Source organism: Cherax quadricarinatus, chromosome 55, assembly GCF_038502225.1.
Source record: "Cherax quadricarinatus isolate ZL_2023a chromosome 55, ASM3850222v1, whole genome shotgun sequence".
NCBI lineage: Eukaryota > Metazoa > Arthropoda > Malacostraca > Decapoda > Parastacidae > Cherax > Cherax quadricarinatus.
Window position 1 is genome coordinate 15,024,975 of NC_091346.1, and position 23,850 is coordinate 15,048,824.

Here is a 23,850-nt window from a genome sequence, read left to right on the forward strand (position 1 = left end):
AATGCTTCATGTCTGTCTCCTTTTTTAAAGATTGGGACTACATTTGCTGTCTTCCATGCCTCAGGCAATCTCCCTGTTTCGATGGATGTATTGAATATTGTTGTTAGGGGTACACATAGCGCCTCTGCTCCCTCTCTCAATACCCATGGGGAGATGTTATCTGGCCCCATTGCCTTTGAGGTATCTAGCTCACTCAGAAGCCTCTTCACTTCTTCCTCGGTTGTGTGCACTGTGTCCAGCACATGGTGGTGTGCCCCACCTCACCGTCTTTCTGGAGCCCCTTCTGTCTCCTCTGTGAACACTTCTTTGAAACTCTTGTTGAGTTCCTCACATACTTCACGGTCATTTCTTGTTGTCTCTCCTCCTTCCTTCCTTAGCCTGATTACCTGGTCCTTGACTGTTGTTTTCCTCCTGATGTGGCTGTACAACAGTTTCGGGTCAGATTTGGCTTTCGCTGCTATGTCGTTTTCATATTGTCTTTGGGCCTCCCTTCTTATCTGTGCAGATTCGTTTCTGGCTCTACGACTGCTCTCCTTATTCTCCTGGGTCCTTTGCCTTCTATATTTCTTCCATTCCCTAGCACACTTGGTTTTTGCCTCCCTGCACCTTTGGGTAAACCATGGGCTCATCCTGGCTTTTTCATTATTCCTGTTACCCTTGGGTACAAACCTCTCCTCAGCCTCCTTGCATTTTGTTGCTACATATTTCATCATCTCATTAACTGGCTTCCCTGCCAGTTCTCTGTCCCACTGAACCCCGTTCAGGAAATTCCTCACTCCTATGTAGCCCCCTTTCTTGTAGTTTGGCTTCATTCGCCCTGGCTTTCCTGCTTCTCCCTCCACTTGTAGCTCTACTGTGTATTCGAAGCTTAAAACCACATGGTCACTGGCCCCAAGGGGTCTTTCATATGTGATGTCCTCGATATCTGCACTACTCAAGGTGAATACTAAGTCCAGCCTTGCTGGTTCATCCTCTCCTCTCTCTCTTGTAGTGTCCCTTACGTGTTGGCACATGAAGTTTTCCAGTCCCACCTCCATCATCTTAGCCCTCCATGTATCTTGGCCCCATGTGGGTCCAAGTTCTCCCAATCGATCTCCTTGTGGTTAAAGTCACCCATGATCAGGAGCTTTGCCCTGCATGCATGAGCTCTTCTGGCCACTCTAGCCAGTGTGTCAACCATCGCTCTATTGCTCTCGTCGTACTCTTGCCATGGCCTCCTGCTGTTCTGCGGTGTGTGTGTGTGTGTGTGTGTGTGTGTGTGTGTGTGTGTGTGTGTGTGTGTGTTTGTGTGTATGTGTGTGTGTGTGTATGTGTGTGTGTGTTTGTGTGTGTGTGCGTTTGTGTGTTTGTGTGTGTGTGTGTGTGTGTTTGTGTGTGTGTGTGTGTGTGTGTGTTTGTGTGTGTGTGTGTTTGTGTGTGTGTTTTTGTGTGTTTGTGTGTGTGTGTGTGTGTGTGTTTGTGTGTGTGTTTGTGTGTGTGTGTGTGTGTTTGTGTGTGTGTGTTTGTGTGTTTGTGTGTGTGTGTTTGTGTGTGTGTTTGTGTGTGTGTTTGTGTGTGTGTGTGTGTTTGTGTGTGTTTGTGTTGTGTGTTAGTGTGTGTGTGTGTGTTTTTGTGTGTTTGTGTATGTGTGTGTGTGTTTGTGTGTGTGTTTGTGTGTGTGTGTGTTTGTGTGTGTGTCTGTGTGTTTGTGTGTGTGTGTGTTTGTATGTGTGTTTGTGTGTGTGTTTGTGTGTGTGTGTGTTTGTGTGTGCGTTTGCGTGTGTGTGTGTGTGTTTGTGTGTGTGTTTGTGTGTGTGTGCTTGCGTGTGTGTGTTTGTGTGTTTGTGTGTGTGTGCGTGTGTGTGTGTGTTTGTGTGTGTGTTTGTGTGTGTGTGTGTTTTTGTGTGTTTGTGTGTTTGTGTGTGTGTTTGTGTGTGTGTGTGTGTGTGTGTGTGTGTGTGTGTGTGTGTGTGTGTGTGTGTGTGTGTGTGTGTGTGTGTGTGTTTGTGTGTGCGTTTGTGTGTGTGTTTGTGTGTATGTGTGTGTGTTTATGTGTAGGTGTGTGTGTGTATGTGTATGTGTGTGTGTGTGTGTCTGTCTGTGTGTGTGTATGTGTCTCTGTGTGTGTGTATATGTATGTGTATGTGTGTATGGTATGTGTATATATTTGACATATTTCCAAGCAACATTTTATATACAATATATTTAATTCGACCGTAATTTGGTTCACAGTAATAATTATAATTTATTTAGTGCACTTTAGTCGCCCCTGTAAAACAAAACTTTCAACATTAACCAACAACTTTTTCTTGTTTCCAAAAACACATTAACAGCAATGTTTTGTGAGAGAGAGAGAGAGAGAGAGAGAGAGAGAGAGAGACAGAGAGATAGATGATATTATTGATCGTAAACGTAGAGAGACGTGAAGAGAAAGCATAAAAGAAACAAAGAGAAGTTATACTTAACTGAGAGGAATAGCTCCAGGTAACAAGCCATAGAATAAATCTATATTGAAAGTGGGACTCTCAGAGAGAGTCCGGCCTGAGAATTCTTGTAGACTGTCGCTGGACTGGACTCCATGAGTTGACTGCGCGCGGTGTGAGTGATATGCGGTCGGGGAAGCGCAGCGTCTAACAGCCAACATGGATGACATCAACATGACATGAAGCAGGAATTCGTGGTTTGATTAAAACTTTTGGCTTGAGCAGTCACTTTGACCGTCGCTTCTGACGTGGGTCTCGACAGTACTGGCACAATACCCTTAATCAGAGGGTGAAAAGTGGAACCTCCTTCAGGAGACAGACAGGATTTGATCATATTAATGGTATTTAATACTGACAAGTTGGTTAAAACACGTAGGTATCGTTTTGGTATCTGTATTGATGGAAGATTTCGCCTATGCTGTTGCCTTCATCAGGCGAATACAGAGACAATTATAATGCAGCAGTAGGGTGGCCCTGAATTGCTGATTGTTCAAAGGATTCTGAACTTCCCTTCACTTCATCACGACGATTTCCCTGGTAAATGAAACTGCAGTGTATTTGGTAAAGTGATCATTATGAGTGATGAATGGTTTGAAAAACCGACAAGTTGAAGATTGAGACACTTATGCAGCATATGGGAATCTTTATTCAGGAAACGTTTCGCCACACAGTGGCTTCATCAGTCCAATACAAAGAGGAAGGCGTAAGGAGAGGAGGAGAATGAGGTAATCAGTCCCTCAACCTGGAGTCGATGTGTTCAGTCCATCAATCTTGTAGAATGTACAGCATAGGGCCGTAGACGTGGCTTATATACTGTAGTGAGGTGAGGTGACCCCGCCTCCGCCTGCTTCACCTCACCTCACTACAGTATATAAGCCACGTCTACGGCCCTATGCTGTACATTCTACAAGATTGATGGACTGAACACATCGACTCCAGGTTGAGGGACTGATTACCTCATTCTCCTCCTCTCCTTACCCCTTCCTCTTTGTATTGGACTGATGAAGCCACTGTGTGGCGAAACGTTTCCTGAATAAAGATTCCCATATGCTGCATAAGTGTCTCAATCTTGATCATTATGAGCAGAAGTATGTTTATGTGGGAGAGATGACCCTGTAAGAGCTACACAACACCTGTAGCGGGAAGATAATCAGGTTTAATTCAAGGAAGGTAAAGGGTGATTCATTTCCTGGAAATAGTGGATATAAGAAAGTGTTGTCTGGAACAGCCTGCTAGTTTAACTCTACTAACTCAACGTTTACATGTCTCTGATAAGATTTTATATACAGTATTTCTCTCAGTTTTTCTCCCAATGTGTTTCGATTTTATGTCATTTGGCCACCTTAACATGTTTTAAGTCATTATTTCACAAGCTACTTTCTATTACATGTACCACACATGTTCACAGAATTAATTTTACTGTCTAAAATATGTTATCCATCTGTACGTCACCTCAAAGCCGGTCCGCATCTAAGGTACATTACCGTCAACTTTTTTTCCCAAAAACTGCTACCCGCAACAGTCCACTAACACCCGGGTACCTATTTAGTGCTCGATGAAGAGAGGTAGCAGGTGTAAGGAGCTTTGTCAATAAGTGTCTCTCTGCCCAATCAACTAGCACTCAGGTACCTTCTTAAAGTGATTGGAAAATGAATAGTAGGTTTACGGTAGTAGGTCTGAGATTCGAACGTAGGCTCCTTTAGTTATGACCGGAACGCTATTCCAATATACTACTGGTCACATTCCTAAGAACATCGAAAGAACGCATATCATTTGCTTTCATTATCAAAACAGCAGTCAAAAAAGGGGGATATCAAAGCTATTATGAACACCCTTAACACCAGACCTTCGCAGCCAAAAAAGGGGGATATCAAAGCTATTATGAACACCCTTAGCACCAGACTTTCGCAGTCAAAAAAGGGGGATATCAAAGCTATTATGAGCACCCTTAACACCAGACTTTTCGCTACAAGCAGAGCAAAACGTATATTTGCTCTAGAGATTACGTCTTCATACCATACGAGAACCTCCATGTGTAGACTCTAAACATTTCTTTTCTGGCGTACTGGAGCCCACGCAAGGAATTTCAAGACGAAGTAATCAGAGTGGAACACACAGCCTGGCTCAATACACTGCAATTGCCATAGTCTCAGTAATATCCTGTTGTGAGAAAAGTTGGAATTGGTAAAGTCAAGGATATGTAACTCTTCCACTTATTCTAAAACAATATAGGTGAGTCCTGATTGTATTGGCTGGGGAATGGATTCCGGTGGTAAAGAGAGAGAGAGAGAGAGAGAGAGAGAGAGAGAGAGAGAGAGAGAGAGAGAGAGAGAGAGAGAGAGAGAGAGAGAGAGATGTAAGTAACAGCGCTTACATAGCAAATAAAGTTAGGATCCCTTAATCTATCCTCGTAAAACTGTACATTCTCTATCACTAAAAAATATACGTACAGCTCTGTATATGGTGAATAATCAACATAACCCGGATATGCTCGTATATAAAACATAAACTGAGATTGCGTAAACCAGAATTATTTATCAACCTTATAAATGCACTGTTTTTTCTCCACATTATTTCATGACCAGAACATGACATGAACTCGTTATATAAAGTTTATAATAAAGTTTACGGATCCTAACTTAATCTAGCCTAACCCAACCCAACCTAACCTAATCTAACCTAACCCAACCTAAGCTAACCAAACCCAACCTAACTTAACCTACCCTAACCCAACCTAAGCTAACCAAACCCAACCTAATCTAACCTACCCTAACCCAACCTAAACTAACCTAACCTAACCTGACCTAACTTAACCTAACCCAACCTAACCTAACGTAACCTAACCCAACCTAAGCTAACTTAACCCAACTTAACCTAACCTAACCTAAGCTAACCTAACCTTGACGCCCAGGAAAACCTCATAATGCAAGAAATTAAACCTACGCTTCCAAACGTGATTACCTCCCATTAGCAACCACTGCATGAACCTTACTGATTTACCGCTCCCCCATTAACGTAGTAATAATTTTAGTACAGAATGTGTAACACATAACATATACGCCAATTCATTAGCAAATATAACAAATTTGATTTACGAACATGGTAGACTAATCCGATAAATAATAATTTCGTAACAATTTCGTGAAATTTACAACGAATATATTCGTTCCCCCTCACGAAACAGATATTTGCTCGACGGAAATATATTAACTTGAGAAGCCAAAGGGAATCAAAATACGTTAATTTATCTGACTCACGAAATCGTAATGACATGATTGCAAACAAACCATACCACGGGTGGGGTTTGAACCCGCGGTCAGAGAGTTTCAAAACTCCAGACCGCGGGTTCAAACCCCACCCGTGGTATGGTTTTTTTTTTACGTTAATTTATGCATAAAAAAATGCAACGTCGCCAGGATGAGGGACTGACTACCTCACTATACTACCTCAAGGCTGATGGACTGATCACGTCATTTTTCTCTCTCCACTGTTTTAGTTGTCTCTTTTTAAACACGTTTCGCTCTGCAGGAGCTTTGTCAAGCTTGACAGAGCTCCTGGAGAGCGAAACGTTGCCACAGTAAAATGTCACATTAGTTGCACTTGTGTCCATTTATCTCACATATTGTGGGAAATTATTACTAGTTCTTCCTGTAGAAGCCTATCGTGTAGGCGATACGTTTCGCCTACACGTTTCTCACTTATTTTATTAATTTTAGTGATGATATATAGCGTTAATGATAATTATAACTAATAATAATAGTATTTGTAATAATAATAATAATAATAATAATAATAATAATAATAATAATAATAATAATAATAAGAAGAAGAAGAAGAAGAAGAAGAAGAAGAAGAAGAAGAAGAAGAAGAAGAAGAATTATTATTATAATCAAAGGGGAAGCGCTAAACCCGGCGGATTATACAGCGCCTGGGGGGGGGGATGTGGAAGGCATTCAGGCTTAATTCGGGGAACTGGAGCACAGATCCAATTCCCTAAATCAAGAGCCCCTCACCAACATCAAGGAACCTTCCTTGAGGGGAGAAGAAGAAGAAGAAGAAGAAGAAGAAATAATGAAGCAGAGAGACAGAGATTTTCTATCACTAGAGAGACAAAGTCTCACTCAGACTAGACTAATTTCCTAATTAAATGAACTGACTCACCAAACAAATTATTTTACAAATCAGTGAGAAACAGAACGTTTTGATGTGAAAACTTTACTGTTTCGCCCGGGACTGGACTTTATTACGACGTTTCGTCCTTGGTTCAAGACCTTGGTTCAAGACCTTGGTTCAAGACCTTGGTTCAAGACTTTGGTTCAAGACCTTGGTTCAAGACCTTGGTTCAAGACCTTGGTTCAAGACCTTGGTTCAAGACCTTGGTTCAAGACTCACGAAATCGTAATGACACGATTGCAAACAAACCATACCTCGGGCGAGGTTCTATCCCCGTCCGTGATATGGTTCGCTTACTTTGGTTCAATCCAGCCAATCACAAGGACGCCCACCAAAGTTGTGAAGCGATGTGGTACACTTCTGGGTCAACTTTGGCAGACTTTAGCTCCAAGTCTGGTCGTAGACGGTTCTCACTGTGTCCTTCGCTTGGAAAATTGCCTATGTGTTCATATCCTCTGTACATGTACATGTACATTGTACATGTAATTGCTTGCTGTTTGTTGAAGGAAATATATAAGTACTCTCTCAGCTGCCTTTTGCTCGTTCCTACTTTCTACCATGGTTACCGTGTTACAACCAGGTGTGCAGGCCATTAGACTAAACCTGTGTTCGCAATATACACACAGAGTAAACACTGTATTACCTCACGAAACACAAGAGAGTAATCAACACTTTTGGAAGCCTATTGGATCATACCAAGCAGATACCAATGACACAGGTGTAACACATGTCTTAAATGAGTAACTGGTGGGTACTGTATGCCATTAACGTGATGATACAGGCAGATGTTGTTTATGTTCAGTCACTGAACTCATAAATATTAAGTGTTGTAGTAAAAGAAGAGAAATTGCAGGTGGAAAAGGGGACAATTTACTTGCTAAATGCACAAATTCCTCTTGGAACACATGATCGGACTCTTGCCTACATTACACGAGACGAGAAAACAAATTACGCTTTGCCTCTCTCTCTCTCTCTCTCTCTCTCTCTCTCTCTCTCTCTCTCTCTCTCTCTCTCTCACTGCCAGCAAGGGTCGGGACCATGACCAGAAAAATTCCTCACTGAGACACAAGCTCCTTAGGAAGCGAATATAAAAAGTGAGAAAGGAGAGAGAGACACACACACACAACTTAGAACACACAGAGGATGACGAAAGGCTTAACAATAAAGGAGAGAAACACACAAGGAAGGAGAAGAACACGAGAGAGAGAGAGAGAAAGAGAGAGAGAGAGAGAGAGAGAGAGAGAGAGAGAGAGAGAGAGAGAGAGAGAGAGAGAGAGAGAGAGAGAGAGAGAGAGAGAGAGATACAGCACACAACTAAGGTGCTTAGTAGGAAAGTGTCAGGAACTGTATGCATGACGGAAGATCCTTTCCCTTAACAGCACCTAAGACATACACACTAGTCAGCACCTCAGACAGACTCACTCGTCAGCACCTAAGACAGACAGAGACACACTCTCCCACTTCCCTCTTTAATCCCTTCATCTTCCTCCTTCTCTTCATTCTCATCTTCCTCATTTTTCTCTTCTCCCTTCTTCATCCTTCATTTCTTCCTCTTATTTTTCTAACATTCATTAATCCTTCTTTCCTCCACTTTCCTTCTCTTCCCCATTCAGCATTATTGTCCTCCTGCTTCTCTTCCCCATTCAGCATCATTGTCTTCCTGCTTCTCTTCCCCATTCATCATTATTCTCGTGCAAGAAAGGTATAAAATACCGACAATTTGAAAGTTAAGACACATGTGCAACATCTGGAAATCTTTATTGTAGACGTTTCGCCATCCAGTGGCTTTATCAATACAGATTCTTGGACATAATTAAAAGACAGTAGAACATTGTCGGTATTTTATACCTTTCTTGCACGACTTGTCAGACACTGCAACATCATGGAATCTTGGTTCAGAGGGCATCTACAAGACCTTCTTCACGGCTGCTGCAGCTAACCCATCCCTTTGGGAAGGACCTACTTCCACTGGGTAATCCCACCTACCAGTGACTATGCCCTCGTCTGCTACACGTCCCTACCCACTGACGCCTATGTAACCGCCAGTCTTCTTGCCTTTGCTCCAGATTCTCCTCCACCACGATGCTGTCAACACTAACTCCAAGGCTGAGGGACTGATTACCTCATCTTTTGTATATAGTTCTACTGTCTTCTAATTATGTCCTGGAATCTGTATTGATAAAGCCACTGGATGGCGAAACGTCTACAATAAAGATATCCAAATGTTGCACATGTGTCTTAACTTTCACATCATCATTCTCCTCCTGCTCCTCTTCCCCATTCATTATCATTCTCCTCCTACTCCTCTTTCCCATTCATTATCATTCTCCTCCTGCTCCTCTTCCTCAACGACCACTAATATCTAATGCGCGAGGTAAATACATTCCGTTGATAGCCAATCAGATGTTGTTTCTAGATAGGAATGTGAGTGTTTATTCAGAGTATCTACTGACAGTAATGAGGAGTTTTTTTAGGGTATCCAGTTGCAGAAGACAGGGAACGCTGCCTCTCTCTCTCTCTCTCTCTCTCTCTCTCTCTCTCTCTCTCTCTCTCTCTCTCTCTCTCTCTCTCTTTCCTCATCCAGTTACTGCACCAATCCTTTCACACACACACATACATACGTACAGTATAGGTGGACAAAAACTGCAAACCTCACTGAAGGAGAGAGATCTTGGGGTGACCATAACACCGAGCATGTCTCCGGAGGCACACATCAACCAGATAACTGCTGCAGCATACGGGCGCCTGGCAAACCTAAGAATAGCGTTCCGATACCTTATTAAGGAATCGTTCAAGACACTGTACACTGTGTATGTCAGGCCCATACTGGAGTATGCAGCACCAGTTTGGAACCCACACCTGGTCAAGCACGTCAAGAAGTTAGAGAAAATACAAAGGTTTGCAACAAGGCTAGTTCCGAAACTCAGGGGAATGTCCTACGATGAAAGATTGAGGGAAATCGGACTGACGACACTGCAGGACAGGAGGGTTAAGGGAGACATATTAACGACATACAAAATACTGCGTGGAATAGATAAGGTGGACAGAGTGAGGATGTTCCAGAGAGGGGACACAGAAACATGGGGTCACAATTGGAAGCTGAAGACTCAGACGAGTCACAGGGATGTTAGGAAGTATTTCTTCAGTCATAGAGTCGTCAGGAAGTGGAATAGCCTAGCAAGTGATGTAGTGGAGGCAGGAACCATATATAGCTTTAAGACGAGGTATGATAAAGCTCATGGTTCAGGGAGAGTGACCCAGTAGCTACCAATGAAGAGGCGGGGCCAGGAGCTGAGTCTCGACCCCTGCAACCACAATTAGGTGAGTACAATTAGGTGAGTACACACACACACACAAATATCTACGACAACACCTTACACAATATTGCAATGGCAAACGAGTGTGTGTGTGTGTGTACAAGTTCCCTGTGCAATAACCTCTAGCAATTAGTGCCGCCCACGTGTCCCTGAGCCAGGTTAAGTAAGGCTGAGGGAAAACAATTGAAGACACTAATTGCTGAACATGTCGTCAACAAGATCCCCGTGAGGACAATTGTCTCTGCTTACACCCACCTCATTCACTAACGTTTACAAAGTCTTTAAATAGAAAACCAAGGATTATGATTGACCTGTGTAACAACGTCTTCAAGGAGGATAAAGAAGGGGAACAAGAAGAAGAGAGAGAAGAAGAAGAAAACTTTCTTTAAATTAATAGCGGAGGAAGGTTATTATCCAGATAATCCAAGAAAGCCGGTGGGCTTTATATACCTCGGGGTAAATATTGCTGTCTGTGTATATACCCCCTTCTGTGTATTTTCCTCCTGTCAAGCAACAGCACTTATCTTCGTCATATTTTTCTGAAAACTAATTGCTGGCGACCCTCAGAGGCTAGTTTTTATTTTTCAAGTTTATGTAAAACTGAGGGGGAAAATAAAGAGTCCTGTTAGCCCTAGATTAGGGCTAGGAGAACCGCCTAGCAGCTAGGCGGAAAGAGTCCTCTCACTTGACTCTTAGGCTGAGTGAGTTCATGATAGGGAAGGGAAAGTCTCTTAAAATAAGGAAGGGGCCCTACCCTTCCCTGGCTTGGATCGAATTTCATTATCTCCCATTTCCCTAGGGGTGAGAGCCCCTTGTATGTTTAGCGCTTTAATATGGGGTAGAAAGTACACACACACACACACACACACACACACACACACACACACACACACACACACACACACACACACACACACACACACACACACACACACACACATTACAGTACACAAATAGGGCCAAGCGGGAGAAACTTTAAATTGCTTGACAGTAAAAGAAAAATCTTTAAGATCACATTTCAGTTTACATATATTTTATTATTTTCCGCCGTGAAATTGGGCTTTGCATCAAGTTGCCCTATTTATTAAACCTTCAAATTGGCCAAAAGTCTGTACTAAGATTCATATTATTCAGCCTGGTCAAAATAACCTTGAAATTGTGGCTAAAAATTCTGTCCTAAGACAACCTGGTCAAAACAATGTCCGATATTCATTATAATTCAACATTTTTTTTCAGCTTTATGACCAATAATGAATTTAAAACTTATTGTAGGAACAATATTTTTTTTTTGTGACTAAAACGTATTTTTTCATTAAAACAATAAATATTTTCAAGACTTTATCTTAAAAACAAGAAAGTTTCTAGACTTTTACGTCCGTAAGAAAAATCAAAAGATATCGAGACTAATTGAAATCAAGGAATAAATCACTTTTCACAGTTTTTAAATCATGAGAATAATAAAGATAACAAGATTTATTAATGAGAATAATAAAGATAACAAGATTTATTAATGAGAATAATAAAGATAACAAGATTTATTAATGAGAATAATAAAGATAACAAGATTTATTAATGAGAATAATAAAGAAAACAAGATTTATTAATGAGAATAATAAAGATAACAAGATTTATTAATGGGAATAATAATGATAACAAGACTTATTAATGAGAATAATAAAGATAACAAGATTTATTAATGAGAATAATAAAGATAACAAGATTTATTAATGAGAATAATAAAGATAACAAGATTTATTAATGAGAATAATAAAGATAACAAGATTTATTAATGAGAATAATAAAGATAACAAGATTTATTAAAGAGAATAATAAAGATAACATGATTTATTAATGAGAATAATAATGATAACAAGATTTATTAATGAGAATAATAATGATAACAAGATTTATTAATGAGAATAATAAAGATAACAAGATTTATTAATGAGAATAATAAAGATAACAAGATTTATTAATGAGAATAATAAAGATAACAAGATTTATTAATGAGAATAATAAAGATAACAAGATTTATTAATGAGAATAATAAAGATAACAAGATTTATTAATGAGAATAATAAAGATAACAAGATTTATTAATGAGAATAATAAAGATAACAAGATTTATTAATGAGAATAATAAAGATAACAAGATTTATTAATGAGAATAATAAAGATAACAAGATTTATTAATGAGAATAATAAAGATAACAAGATTTATTAATGAGAATAATAAAGATAACAAGATTTATTAATGAGAATAATAAAGATAACAAGATTTATTAATGAGAATAATAAAGATAACAAGATTTATTAATGAGAATAATAAAGATAACAAGATTTATTAAAGAGAATAATAAAGATAACAAGATTTATTAATGAGAATAATAATGATAACAAGATTTATTAATGAGAATAATAATGATAACAAGATTTATTAATGAGAATAATAAAGATAACAAGATTTATTAATGAGAATAATAAAGATAACAAGATTTATTAATGAGAATAATAAAGAAAACAAGATTTATTAATGAGAATAATAAAGATAACAAGATTTATTAATGAGAATAATAAAGATAACAAGATTTATTAATGAGAATAATAAAGATAACAAGATTTATTAATGAGAATAATAATGATAACAAGATTTATTAAACAGAATAATAATGAAAACAAGATTTATTAATGAGAATAATAAAGATAGCAAGATTTATTAACGTGTAAGATCTAATTAAGTCTCAAGATTTATTTAACCTTGAAAACAATAAAACTAACAAAGTTTTAAAAGATTTATTTATTTATAAGAAAATCACATCTCAAGATTTATTAAATGTTAATGGTAATTATGGTTTGAAAACTTAATTATTAAAAAAAATAATGGATACTTCAAGTCTTAATTTTACTGAATATTGAAAGAAAAAGTTCCAAGACTTTTGAAGACTTTTGTATTGTATATGCAATAAAAGATTTCTAAAATATTTTTTTTTTTCAGTCTGCAAAGGAATACATTCATTTTTGTTATGTATATTTCTTTCGCCTCTGTATTTGTCACATATCGATTTCGTTGTTTATTCAATCTTTCCAGATTGAAAACCTGACGAAGGGAGGGAGAGAATCATGAATTTGAATCATAAAATTGCAAAAAAAAAAAAATGAAAAAAGATATGTGAGGGAATTTTACGATTTAGAAATTTGATGAAGCCTATTACAGCCTCTCCTCACTTAACGACGGAGTTACGTTCCTAAGACCACGTCGGTAAACGAATTCGTCGCTAAGTAAGGAGCAAGCCATAACGATAGTGGGTTTGTGTCAACCGTCTTTGATATTGTTTTAATGTCATCTTTGCACCATTTATAACAATTTTAGTATATCATTAAATGTTTATACAGTGGTTTACTGTATATTGTAATAAACAGAATAAAGGAAATTAGCTCTAATATAAACTATTTAGGTTTGCATACTGGCCAGAGAGCCCGTTGTAAGTCCGAGTCGTCGGTAAACGAGTACGTCGCTAAGTGAGGAGAGGCTGTACTCTCTGTTATATTAAGACACTCTCCAAGAGCCACCCAGCCTTTTCAGCCTTCCCGAGACACAAGATATTTCAAATTACATTTCAGACACATTTCCTTTATGCGAAATTGAGAGAAAAATCACCACGATTAGTCTTCTATTTAAATTTACGTAAATCCTTCAAGGGTGATATCGACCGGGTGAAAAATGAATGACGGAATAAAATACAGATAAATGCCGTGTAATGGAAATAAATGAGAGCAAATTCATGAAGTACACTGTGTGACAAAATATTGACAGGATCAGAGAGAGAGAGAGAGAGAGAGAGAGAGAGAGAGAGAGAGAGAGAGAGAGCCTGTAAAGAGGTTGTCAATAAAGCTAGGGATTCTTAACCTAATCTTGTCAAACCCTGTGTAAAAGAGAGAGTGAAAGAGAGAGAGAAAGAGATAGAAAGAGCGAGAGAGAGAGAGAGAGAGAGAGAGAGAGAGAGAGAGAGAGAGAGAGAGAGAGAGAGAGAGAGAGAGAGACAGTAGGGGTTGCAAGATTCTGTACGAGGCACAAGTACGCTCGCACCTTGAGTATGCTCCACTTTCTTGGTTTGCCTGCCCCCCTCTCATCTGCGACTGCTTGACAGAGTAGAGAACAGAGCAAGACGTCTCATCTCTTGCCTGGACCCATCCTGGATAGATCTGTCATTTCAGCAGAGCCTTCAGCATAGGAGGGATGTGGGTGGCCTTACTGTTATGTACAAGGCCAATATTGTCAAAGTACCACACTTGGATCCACTTCGAGGACAGCGTGAAACAAGCTTTTATGCCACAAGAAGGGCAGAAAGCAGCAACTTCACTCTGGCTGTACCCTTCTCCAGAACTTCACTCCATCTGAGATCATACATACCCAGGATGACTCGAGTATGGAACACATTCGTACAGCATAATGATGTCAACGAGATAACGTCAGTTGATCAAATGAAAATGCTGGCCCACAGATGGCTCCAACTTCATCCTGTTCCCTACTTGTATGTCTCATAGCAATAAAAATGCTTTCAAATGAGCTGATGTAGGTAACAGCTCTTAGCTTGTCAATAAAGTTAGGAATCCTTAACCTGTAAATAGCTTGTCAATAAAGCTAGGGATCCTTAACCTTGTCAAACCCTGTGTAAAGAGAGAGAGAGAGAGAGAGAGAGAGAGAGAGAGAGAGAGAGACAGAGAGAGAGATCTAGGATTTATCAGTATGAATTGTCACCGGAAGACCATGCGGCTGACAAACACCTGTCAGGTAAATGGATACAGAAATGTTAATGGTTATTTTCAACATCTGTTAAGCTAACAACAAACTTTATTTCGTTCTGCAATATACAATATATAATAAAATATTCTTAAACACATAAAGAAAGCCACTGGTATGCAGTGTATTTCGGACAGACTGCATTTCTGGCAGACTGCATTTCTGGCAGACTGCATTTCTGGCAGACTGCATTTCTGGCAGACTGCATTTCGGGCAGACTGCATTTCTGGCAGACTGCATTTCGGGCAGACTGCATTTCTGGCAGACTGCATTTCGGGCAGACTGCATTTCGGGCAGACTGCATTTCGGGCAGACTGCATTTCTGGCAGACTGCATTTCTGGCAGACTGCATTTCTGGCAGACTGCATTTCGGGCAGACTGCATTTCGGGCAGACTGCATTTCGGGCAGACTGCATTTCGGGCAGACTGCATTTCGGGCAGACTGCATTTCTGGCAGACTGCATTTCTGGCAGACTGCATTTCTGGCAGACTGCATTTCTGGCAGACTGCATTTCTGGCAGGCTGCATTTCTGGCAGACTGCATTTCGGGCAGACTGCATTTCGGGCAGACTGCATTTCGGACAGACTGCATTTCGGGCAGACTGCATTTCGATTAAAAGTAGGAAAAGAGAAGACATGACAACCGTATAGAAGGTTACAGAAGAAAGTAATAAAGAAGAAGAAGAGGACATGATTGATAACTGAGAAAAAGAAAAGGGAGTCGATGGAATAGAGAAAAAAGAACAGTTACACTGTGGTAGACCAAAGGAATTAATTAAACTTGGAAGTTGTTAGTGCGTCGGCCATTAGAAATTTAAATAGTTTGGTGAAAAAAATTTAGTGATTTTTTTTCAGGTAGACGTAGTGGTAGACCTAGACCAAGATGTAGACTTGGATGTAGTTACGAATATATAATTATAAATCAATAATACACACACACACACTGTTCATTCTCTCTCTCTCTCTCTCTCTCTCTCTCTCTCTCTCTCTCTCTCTCTCTCTCTCTCTCTCTCTCTCTCTCTCTCTCTCTCTCTCTCTCTCTCTCTTATAGTAATGAGAATTAAGTTTTGGATTATCATTATTATTATTATTATTATTATTATTATTATTATTATTATTATTATTATTATTATTATTATTATATTATCATTATTATTTTCATTATTGTTATTACGAGTAGTAGTATTAGTAGTAGTAGTAATAATAGTAGTAGTAGTAATAGTAGTAATGGTAGTAGTAATAGTAGTACTAGTAGTACCATCGGTAGTAGTAGCAGTAGTAGTAGTAGTAGTAACAGTAATATTAGTAATAATGAGATTTAACAGCTAAAGTAATACTGATAAATTAGACACATGTGCAACTCTTGGGTATCTTTATTGAGGAAACGTTTCGCCACACAGTGGCTTCATCAGTCCATACATAGGAGAAACTTGAAGAACAGGAGGAGAAAGAGGTAATCAGTCCCTCAACCTTGAGTCGATGTGTTCAGTCCATCAATCTTGAGTAGAATACGGCAGATGAGCGGAGAAGCAGCTTATAAACCGTATGGCAGGAGAGGTGTAGCAGTCATAGGTAGTGTCACATTTGTTCAATGTGGAAGTAGGTTGTGCCCAAGAATTAGGCAAGCGAAGAATTCCTAAGTATTAAGATCCCAAGAAGTTGCAGTGTCTGACAGGTTTGTAGATGAATGGTTCAGAGAACCGACATGTTGATAAATTAGACACATGTGCAACTCTTGGGTATCTTTATTGAGGAAACGTTTCGCCACACAGTGGCTTCATCAGTCCATACATAGGAGAAACTTGAAGAACAGGAGGAGAATGAGGTAATCATGTTTGCTGACACTTATGTTTGCTGACACTTATGTTTGCTGACACTTATGTTTGCTGACACTTAAGTTTGCTGACACTTATGTTTGCTGACACTTATGTTTGCTGACACTTATGTTTGCTGACACTAATGTTTGCTGACACTTATGTTTGCTGACACTTATGTTTGCTGACACTTATGTTTGCTGACACTTATGTTTGCTGACACTTATGTTTGCTGACACTTATGTTTGCTGACACTTATGTTTGCTGACACTTATGTTTGCTGATACTTAAGTTTGCTGACACTTATGTTTGCTGACACTTATGTTTGCTGACACTTATGTTTGCTGACACTTATGTTTGCTGACACTTATGTTTGCTGACACTTATGTTTGCTGACACTTATGTTTGCTGACACTTATGTTTGCTGACACTTATGTTTGCTGACACTAATGTTTGCTGACACTTATGTTTGCTAACACTTATGTTTGCTGACACTTATGTTTGCTGACACTTATGTTTGCTGACACTTATGTTTGCTGACACTTATGTTTGCTGACACTTATGTTTGCTGACACTTATGTTTGCTGACACTTATGTTTGCTGACACTTATGTTTGCTGACACTAATGTTTGCTGACACTTATGTTTGCTGACACTTATGTTTGCTGACACTTATGTTTGCTGACACTTATGTTTACTGACACTTAAGTTTGCTGACACTTATGTTTGCTGACACTTAAGTTTGCTGACACTTATGTTTGCTGACACTTAAGTTTGCTGACACTTATGTTTGCTGACACTTATGTTTGCTGACACTTATGTTTGCTAACACTTATGTTTGCTGACACTTATGTTTGCTGACACTTATGTTTGCTGACACTTATGTTTGCTGACACTTATGTTTGCTGATACTTAAGTTTGCTGACACTTATGTTTGCTGACACTTATGTTTGCTGACACTTATGTTTGCTGACACTTATGTTTGCTGACACTTATGTTTGCTCACACTTATGTTTGCTGACACTTATGTTTGCTGACACTTATGTTTGCTGACACTTAAGTTTGCTGACACTTATGTTTGCTGACACTTATGTATGCTGACACTTATGTTTGCTGACACTTATGTTTGCTGACACTTATGTTTGCTCACACTTATGTTTGCTGACACTTATGTTTGCTGACACTTATGTTTGCTCACACTTAAGTTTGCTGACACTTATGTTTGCTGACACTTATGATCGCTAGAAAGTCTTCCAACAAATTCAACTATTTTACGGCATCAGTTTGTTTTACCTTCCTCTGAGGCACCAACTTTAATGGGATAATTCACCGTCAGATAGCGTGCCTGGCTATCGTGTTAATTATTCTTTATGTGTTGTATCTGGAAGGGAAAGTTGAAAGTCCATCCACGTCTCCCTCACTGCTTATTACGAATCGTTAGCTCCTTATTACGAATACTTTACTCCTCTTATATCGTTCTTGTTTCTTACTTTGCCTCTCAATATTTGACGCGTCTTGTTTTGCCTACTTTTCGCTCCTCTAGCTCCATATATTCCTAATTTTTCTTTCGTGTATAAGTGTTTTTTTTCCAAAAAAAATTGAGGATCTTACCAGTCCCAGGAAAAAAATATCAGAATATTTGAGGGAAGTTTTGGATATTGGGTTCTAAAATCGAACACACACACACACACACACACACACACACACACATACGCACACACACACACACACACACACACACACACACACACACACACACACACACACACACACACACACACACATACACATACACACACACACACACACACACATACACACATACACACACATACACACACATACACACACACACACACACACACACACACACACACACACACACACACACACACACACACACACACACACACACACACACACACACACACACACACACATACACACATACACACACACACGCACACACACACACACACACACACACACACACACACACACACACACACACACTGCAGCATATGGGCGCCTGGCAAACCTCAGAACAGCATTCCGACATCTTAATAAGGAATCGTTCAGGACCCTGTACACCGTGTACGTTAGGCCCATATTGGAGTATGCGGCACCAGTTTGGAACCCACACCTAGCCAAGCATGTAAAGAAACTAGAGAAAGTGCAAAGGTTTGCAACAAGATTAGTCCCAGACCTAAGAGGTATGTCCTACGAGGAGAGGTTAAGGGAAATCAACCTGACGACACTGGAGGACAGGAGAGATAGGGGGGGACATGATAACGACATACAAAATACTGAGAGGAATTGACAAGGTGGACAAAGACAGGATGTTCCAGAGATTGGACACAGTAACAAGGGGACGCAGTTGGAAGTTGAAGACACAGATGAATCACAGGGATGTTAGGAAGTATTTCTTCAGCCACAGTGTAGTCAGTAAGTGGAATAGTTTGGGAAGCGATGTAGTGGAGGCAGGATCCATATATAGCTTTAAGCAGAGGTATGATAAAGCTCACGGTTCAGAGAGAGTGACCTAGTAGCGATCAGTGAAGAGGCGGGGCCAGGAGCTCGGACTCGACCCCCGCAACCTCAACTAGGTGAGTACAACTAGGTGGGTACACACACACACACACACACACATACACACACACACAAGTATGATACAGATCATGGAGCTGGGAGAGAGAGTGGACCTAGTAGCAACCAGTGAAGAGGCGGACCCAGGAGCTATGAATCGACCCCTGCAGCCACAGTTAGGTGAGCACAATTATGTTAGTGCACATACACTAAACAAGAGTTCAGAGTCTACATAAAGAGAATATTTCGCATCTTCCGGTCAAGGTTTAGAAAAACGAGACCAGTTCCTTGAGTTCAACCTCCCTGCTAACTTACCAACTTACAGATTACTAGTCACACACACAACTACTGTCGAAAAAAACAAACCATACCACGGGCGGGGTTAGAACCCGCGATCAGAGAGTCTCAAAACTCCAGACCTTCGCGTTAGCCACTGGGCAAGCTAGCTTCAAAAAGACTTATTCAACTAGGTATATTTCTACACCATAGGAATGTTAGCATAGGCCACCACTTTGACCACAAATGCCACGCTAAGTGGAGATCCGTATGTAAAAACTTGCATTTGTGGTCACAGTGGTGCCCATGCCAACCTTCCTATGATGTAGAAATATATTTAGTTGGATGAATCTTATTGAAGCCAGCTGGCCCAGTGGCTAACGAGACGGTCTGGAGTTTTGAGACTCTCTGATGGCGGGTTCTAACCCCACCCGTGGCATGGTTTGTTTGCAATCGTGTCATTACCGTTTCATGAGTCCTACTGTTGAAATCTTGTGTATATTAGTAAGGTCATTAAGCCTGCATGTAACCTGTTAACCACCAGTAAAGAATACTTTGTTCCCTAATGCAGGGGTTCAAGCAAACTCTCAATGTATGTACAGTATATATATATATATATATATATATATATATATATATATATATATATATATATATATATATATATATAACTCTAGGGATATATACATTGAGATATATACATCTCTGTGTGTATAACCTTGTTGTAATACTCATATTTCGTATTAATTAAGTCTGTGCTTATTAGTAGTTGAGAAAATATTGTATATCGCGTTTAAAAGTGTAAATAAATTAAGATATTTAAATTTTCACGATATAATAATAATAATAATAATAATAATAATAATAATGATAGAAAAAATTCAAAATATGGAAATAATATGTCATAGAGCGTCTTGGGGGAGAAATAGGAGGTAATTCAATTGTAATCCAGGAAGGGGAGGGTAGCTCCGACTCCCTGGATCAAGAGCCTCTCACCAGCCTTGAAGGAAATATTCACCATGTGGTTACTTTCCCGAATTTTCATACCTCAATGAAAAAAAAAAAAGAGCGACTCTACTGGAAAAAACTCACAGATATAGTCAGAGTAAATTTTTTAAATCCTGGTTGACGGGGAAAGCGTAGAGCAAGGCTCTATTTAGAGTAAATCACGCTCTAACACAGTTTTTTTTATTTGCGTTTATTTTGTTTTGGTGACGCAATTCAGTGTGGGTCATTTCAACTCCAGAAATATTGGAGGTTTGACCTTCCGTTCACTGGTGGTGAGATACACTCCCTGTCAAACGTGGCAGCATGTTTAGACTCCCTGTCAAACGTGGCAGCACGTTTAGACTCCCTGTCAAACGTGGCAGTACGTTTAAACTCCCTGTCAGACGTGGCAGAATGTTTAAACTCCCTGTCAGACGTGGCAGCATGTTTAGACTCCCTGTCAAACGTGGCAGCACGTTTAGACTCCCTGTCAAACGTGGCAGCACGTTTAAACTCCCTGTCAGACGTGGCAGCATGTTTAAACTCCCTGTCAGACGTGGCAGCATGTTTAGACTCCCTGTCAGACGTGGCAGCATGTTTAGACTCCCTGTCAAACGTGGCAGCATGTTTAGACTCCCTGTCAAACGTGGCAGCACGTTTAGACTCCCTGTCAAACGTGGCAGCATGTTTAGACTCCCTGTCAAACGTGGCATCATATTTAGACTCCCTGTCAAACGTGGCAGCACGTTTAGACTCCCTGTCAAACGTGGCAGCATGTTTAGACTCCCTGTCAAACGTGGCAGCACGTTTAGACTCCCTGTCAAACGTGGCAGCATGTTTAGACTCCCTGTCAAACGTGGCAGCATGTTTAGACTCCCTGTCAGACGTGGCAGCATGTTTAGACTCCCTGTCAGACGTGGCAGCATGTTTAGACTCCCTGTCAGACGTGGCAGCATGTTTAGACTCCCTGTCAAACGTGGCAGCATGTTTAGACTCCCTGTCAGACGTGGCAGCATGTTTAGACTCCCTGTCAAACGTGGCAGCATGTTTAGACTCCCTGTCAGACGTGGCAGCATGTTTAGTCTCCCTGTCAAACGTGGCAGCATGTTTAGACTCCCTGTCAGACGTGGCAGCATGTTTAGACTCCCTGTCAGACGTGGCAGCATGTTTAGACTCCCTGTCAAACGTGGCAGCATGTTTAGACTCCCTGTCAGACGTGGCAGGAAGTTTAGACTCCCTGTCGGACGTGGCAGCATGTTTAGACTCCCTGTCAGACGTGGCAGCAAGTTTAGACTCCCTGTCGGACGTGGCAGCAAGCTTAGACTCCCTGTCATACGTATCAGCAAGTTTAGACTCCCTGTAAGATGTGGCAGCAAGTTTAGACTCCCTGTCAGACGTGTCAATAAGTTTAGACTCCCTGTCAGACGTGTCGACAAGTCTTGTCCCTCAAACGAAACAATCGTCTTGAGAATTTCGTAAACTATCCCTCGAGTGAGGTTCTCTAGATCCAAGGAATTGAGCTTGACCTTCCCTTCCTTGGATCAAACCTAAATACTCCCCCCGTGAGCGTAATATAAAATCGTAAATGACTCCAAATCTCCAAACTTGAAGTTTAAACAAACATAAAAAAAAGACTAGTGCCTGGGACTCACATAAGTGTGGACGTTAATTAGTGAGTACTTACCTGCTGAGTGTAGGCCCTCCAGCAGAGCCAGCAGCAGCAGTAACACCAGCAGACCCCACTGACGATGTAGCCAGCTGGCTGACATGTTCCACCGTCTCTGGAGGACTCTAGTAATCGAAAATTTTCGGCTTAAAAACTGACTGCTGAGTCTTTTCTCCCTATTATTAGCTGGAGGAACGAACCTCCAACTCTCCTGGTCTTTTACTTATATATAATAATTATAGCGTAATAATACAGTCAATTTTTTTTCTGCCTAAGGATTGTCTGGGAGTTCGATACGTATCACTTTTTTCAGTAATTTGCAACGAAGAAAGTTTTCTGGCGTTTGGGGATTACGTGAGTTGAAGGAGCGGGATGGATGAGTTGTTTTGGAGCTGTGAGACCATGCATCACGCCCACACACCACCAAACTTTTCCCCAAGTCTCACTGGAATCAGTCACTTCCTGAGGTACGCATTTCACTCTCACGACAAGATAAAAGAATAATCGACTCTTTCACTTTGTCACCAGGTTTGTGGAGACTTCTGTTGTTGGTTTATCATGATTGGGTCAATAAAAGATAGGTAATATATTTTTTTAGTAACACTTTTGTCACTTGCGACAATGGTCCAGGCTAGACCGACACGTCATTCGTTTCCTTTCGTAAGTGCGGGTTATTATTTTTTTTTTTGTTCCAGGCACGGTGTCGTGACTTTAATTCTTCAACACTGTTGGCGTTTACTCTATCTTACTTAAGGTGTTAGAACCGCTTCAGAGGTCACAAATGCTTCATGAGACGAGTCAAGAGAATTGTAATGACCTTCACTTCTTCATAATTCTCACCACTCATCGATCCCTTCCAGGAGATCGTTTCCAGACTACGAACTTCACTAGCATCCCTGTGTGACACAACACCAGATTCTTTACAACTTTCTTTAACACGCCCATTTACGCTGCTCCATGAGCAGTATTTGATGGAATATTTTCTTCCGTATTATATAACGCCAGCCACCCGACCCTTCTAGCACAGAGGATTATACCAGGAAGGTTCAGGATGGTAGAGTTCGCGGCCGGGAGAAGTTCAGTGAGCGAGAGCGATCGTGTGTGTGTGTGTGTGTGTGCGCGCGCGAGTGTCGGCTCTTGCGTGTAAGGCAGAAGTACCAGCCTGTGCAGGATCACATCCAGCACTGAGAGAACCACCGCCACCACCGCCAACACCACCATTACCACCACCACCTCCACCCTGCCCCCACCACTTCCACCACCGCCACAACTACTACAGCCTTACCCAACCACCACAGCATCCACCCTGCCCCCCGTATCTTGCATCACCACTACCACCACAATAACTTACCCAACACCCACCCACTACCACAAACAGTACTACTACCCCAACCACACTTCGCCCACCACCACCTGCACCACAAATAGAACTGATGGTAACTGGAACCAGATCCACTGGTACTTACAGTTATGTGCGTAGTAGTAGTAGGGTAACACAAGTAATTACGATAGAAACAACACTAAATCAGACGATCTCCTTTGCATACCTGGCCATTTCTGTGAATATGGAATGGTGCATTCCCTCCCCCTTGATTCATGTAGGCAGTGACCGGGGGGGAGGAGGGGGGAGAGCGCCTTCTGCTTTACCATCATTGCCTCAAAAATCTAGAAAATACATGATAGTCCTTCGTATAGGTAGAAACAGATAGTTCTTCTCAACAAATAGATTCGGGGAAGACTGTTAGATCCCCTACTGTGATTTGCATGAA

The 23,850-nt window shown here is 40.5% G+C and overlaps 1 protein-coding gene across 1 annotated transcript in view; it reads right to left on the reverse strand.

Annotated features, from left to right (window-relative positions):
• The window catches only part of LOC128698997 (kin of IRRE-like protein 1), a 199,845-nt gene extending 176,593 nt beyond the window's left edge, over positions 1–23,252 (reverse strand). Inside the window, exon 1 of the mRNA XM_070096766.1 lies at positions 22,100–23,252. Within this exon, the coding sequence (XP_069952867.1) occupies positions 22,100–22,184 (85 nt within the window). The 5' untranslated portion in view covers positions 22,185–23,252. The remainder of the gene's footprint in view (positions 1–22,099) is intronic.
• Between the last annotated feature and the right edge of the window lie 598 nt (positions 23,253–23,850).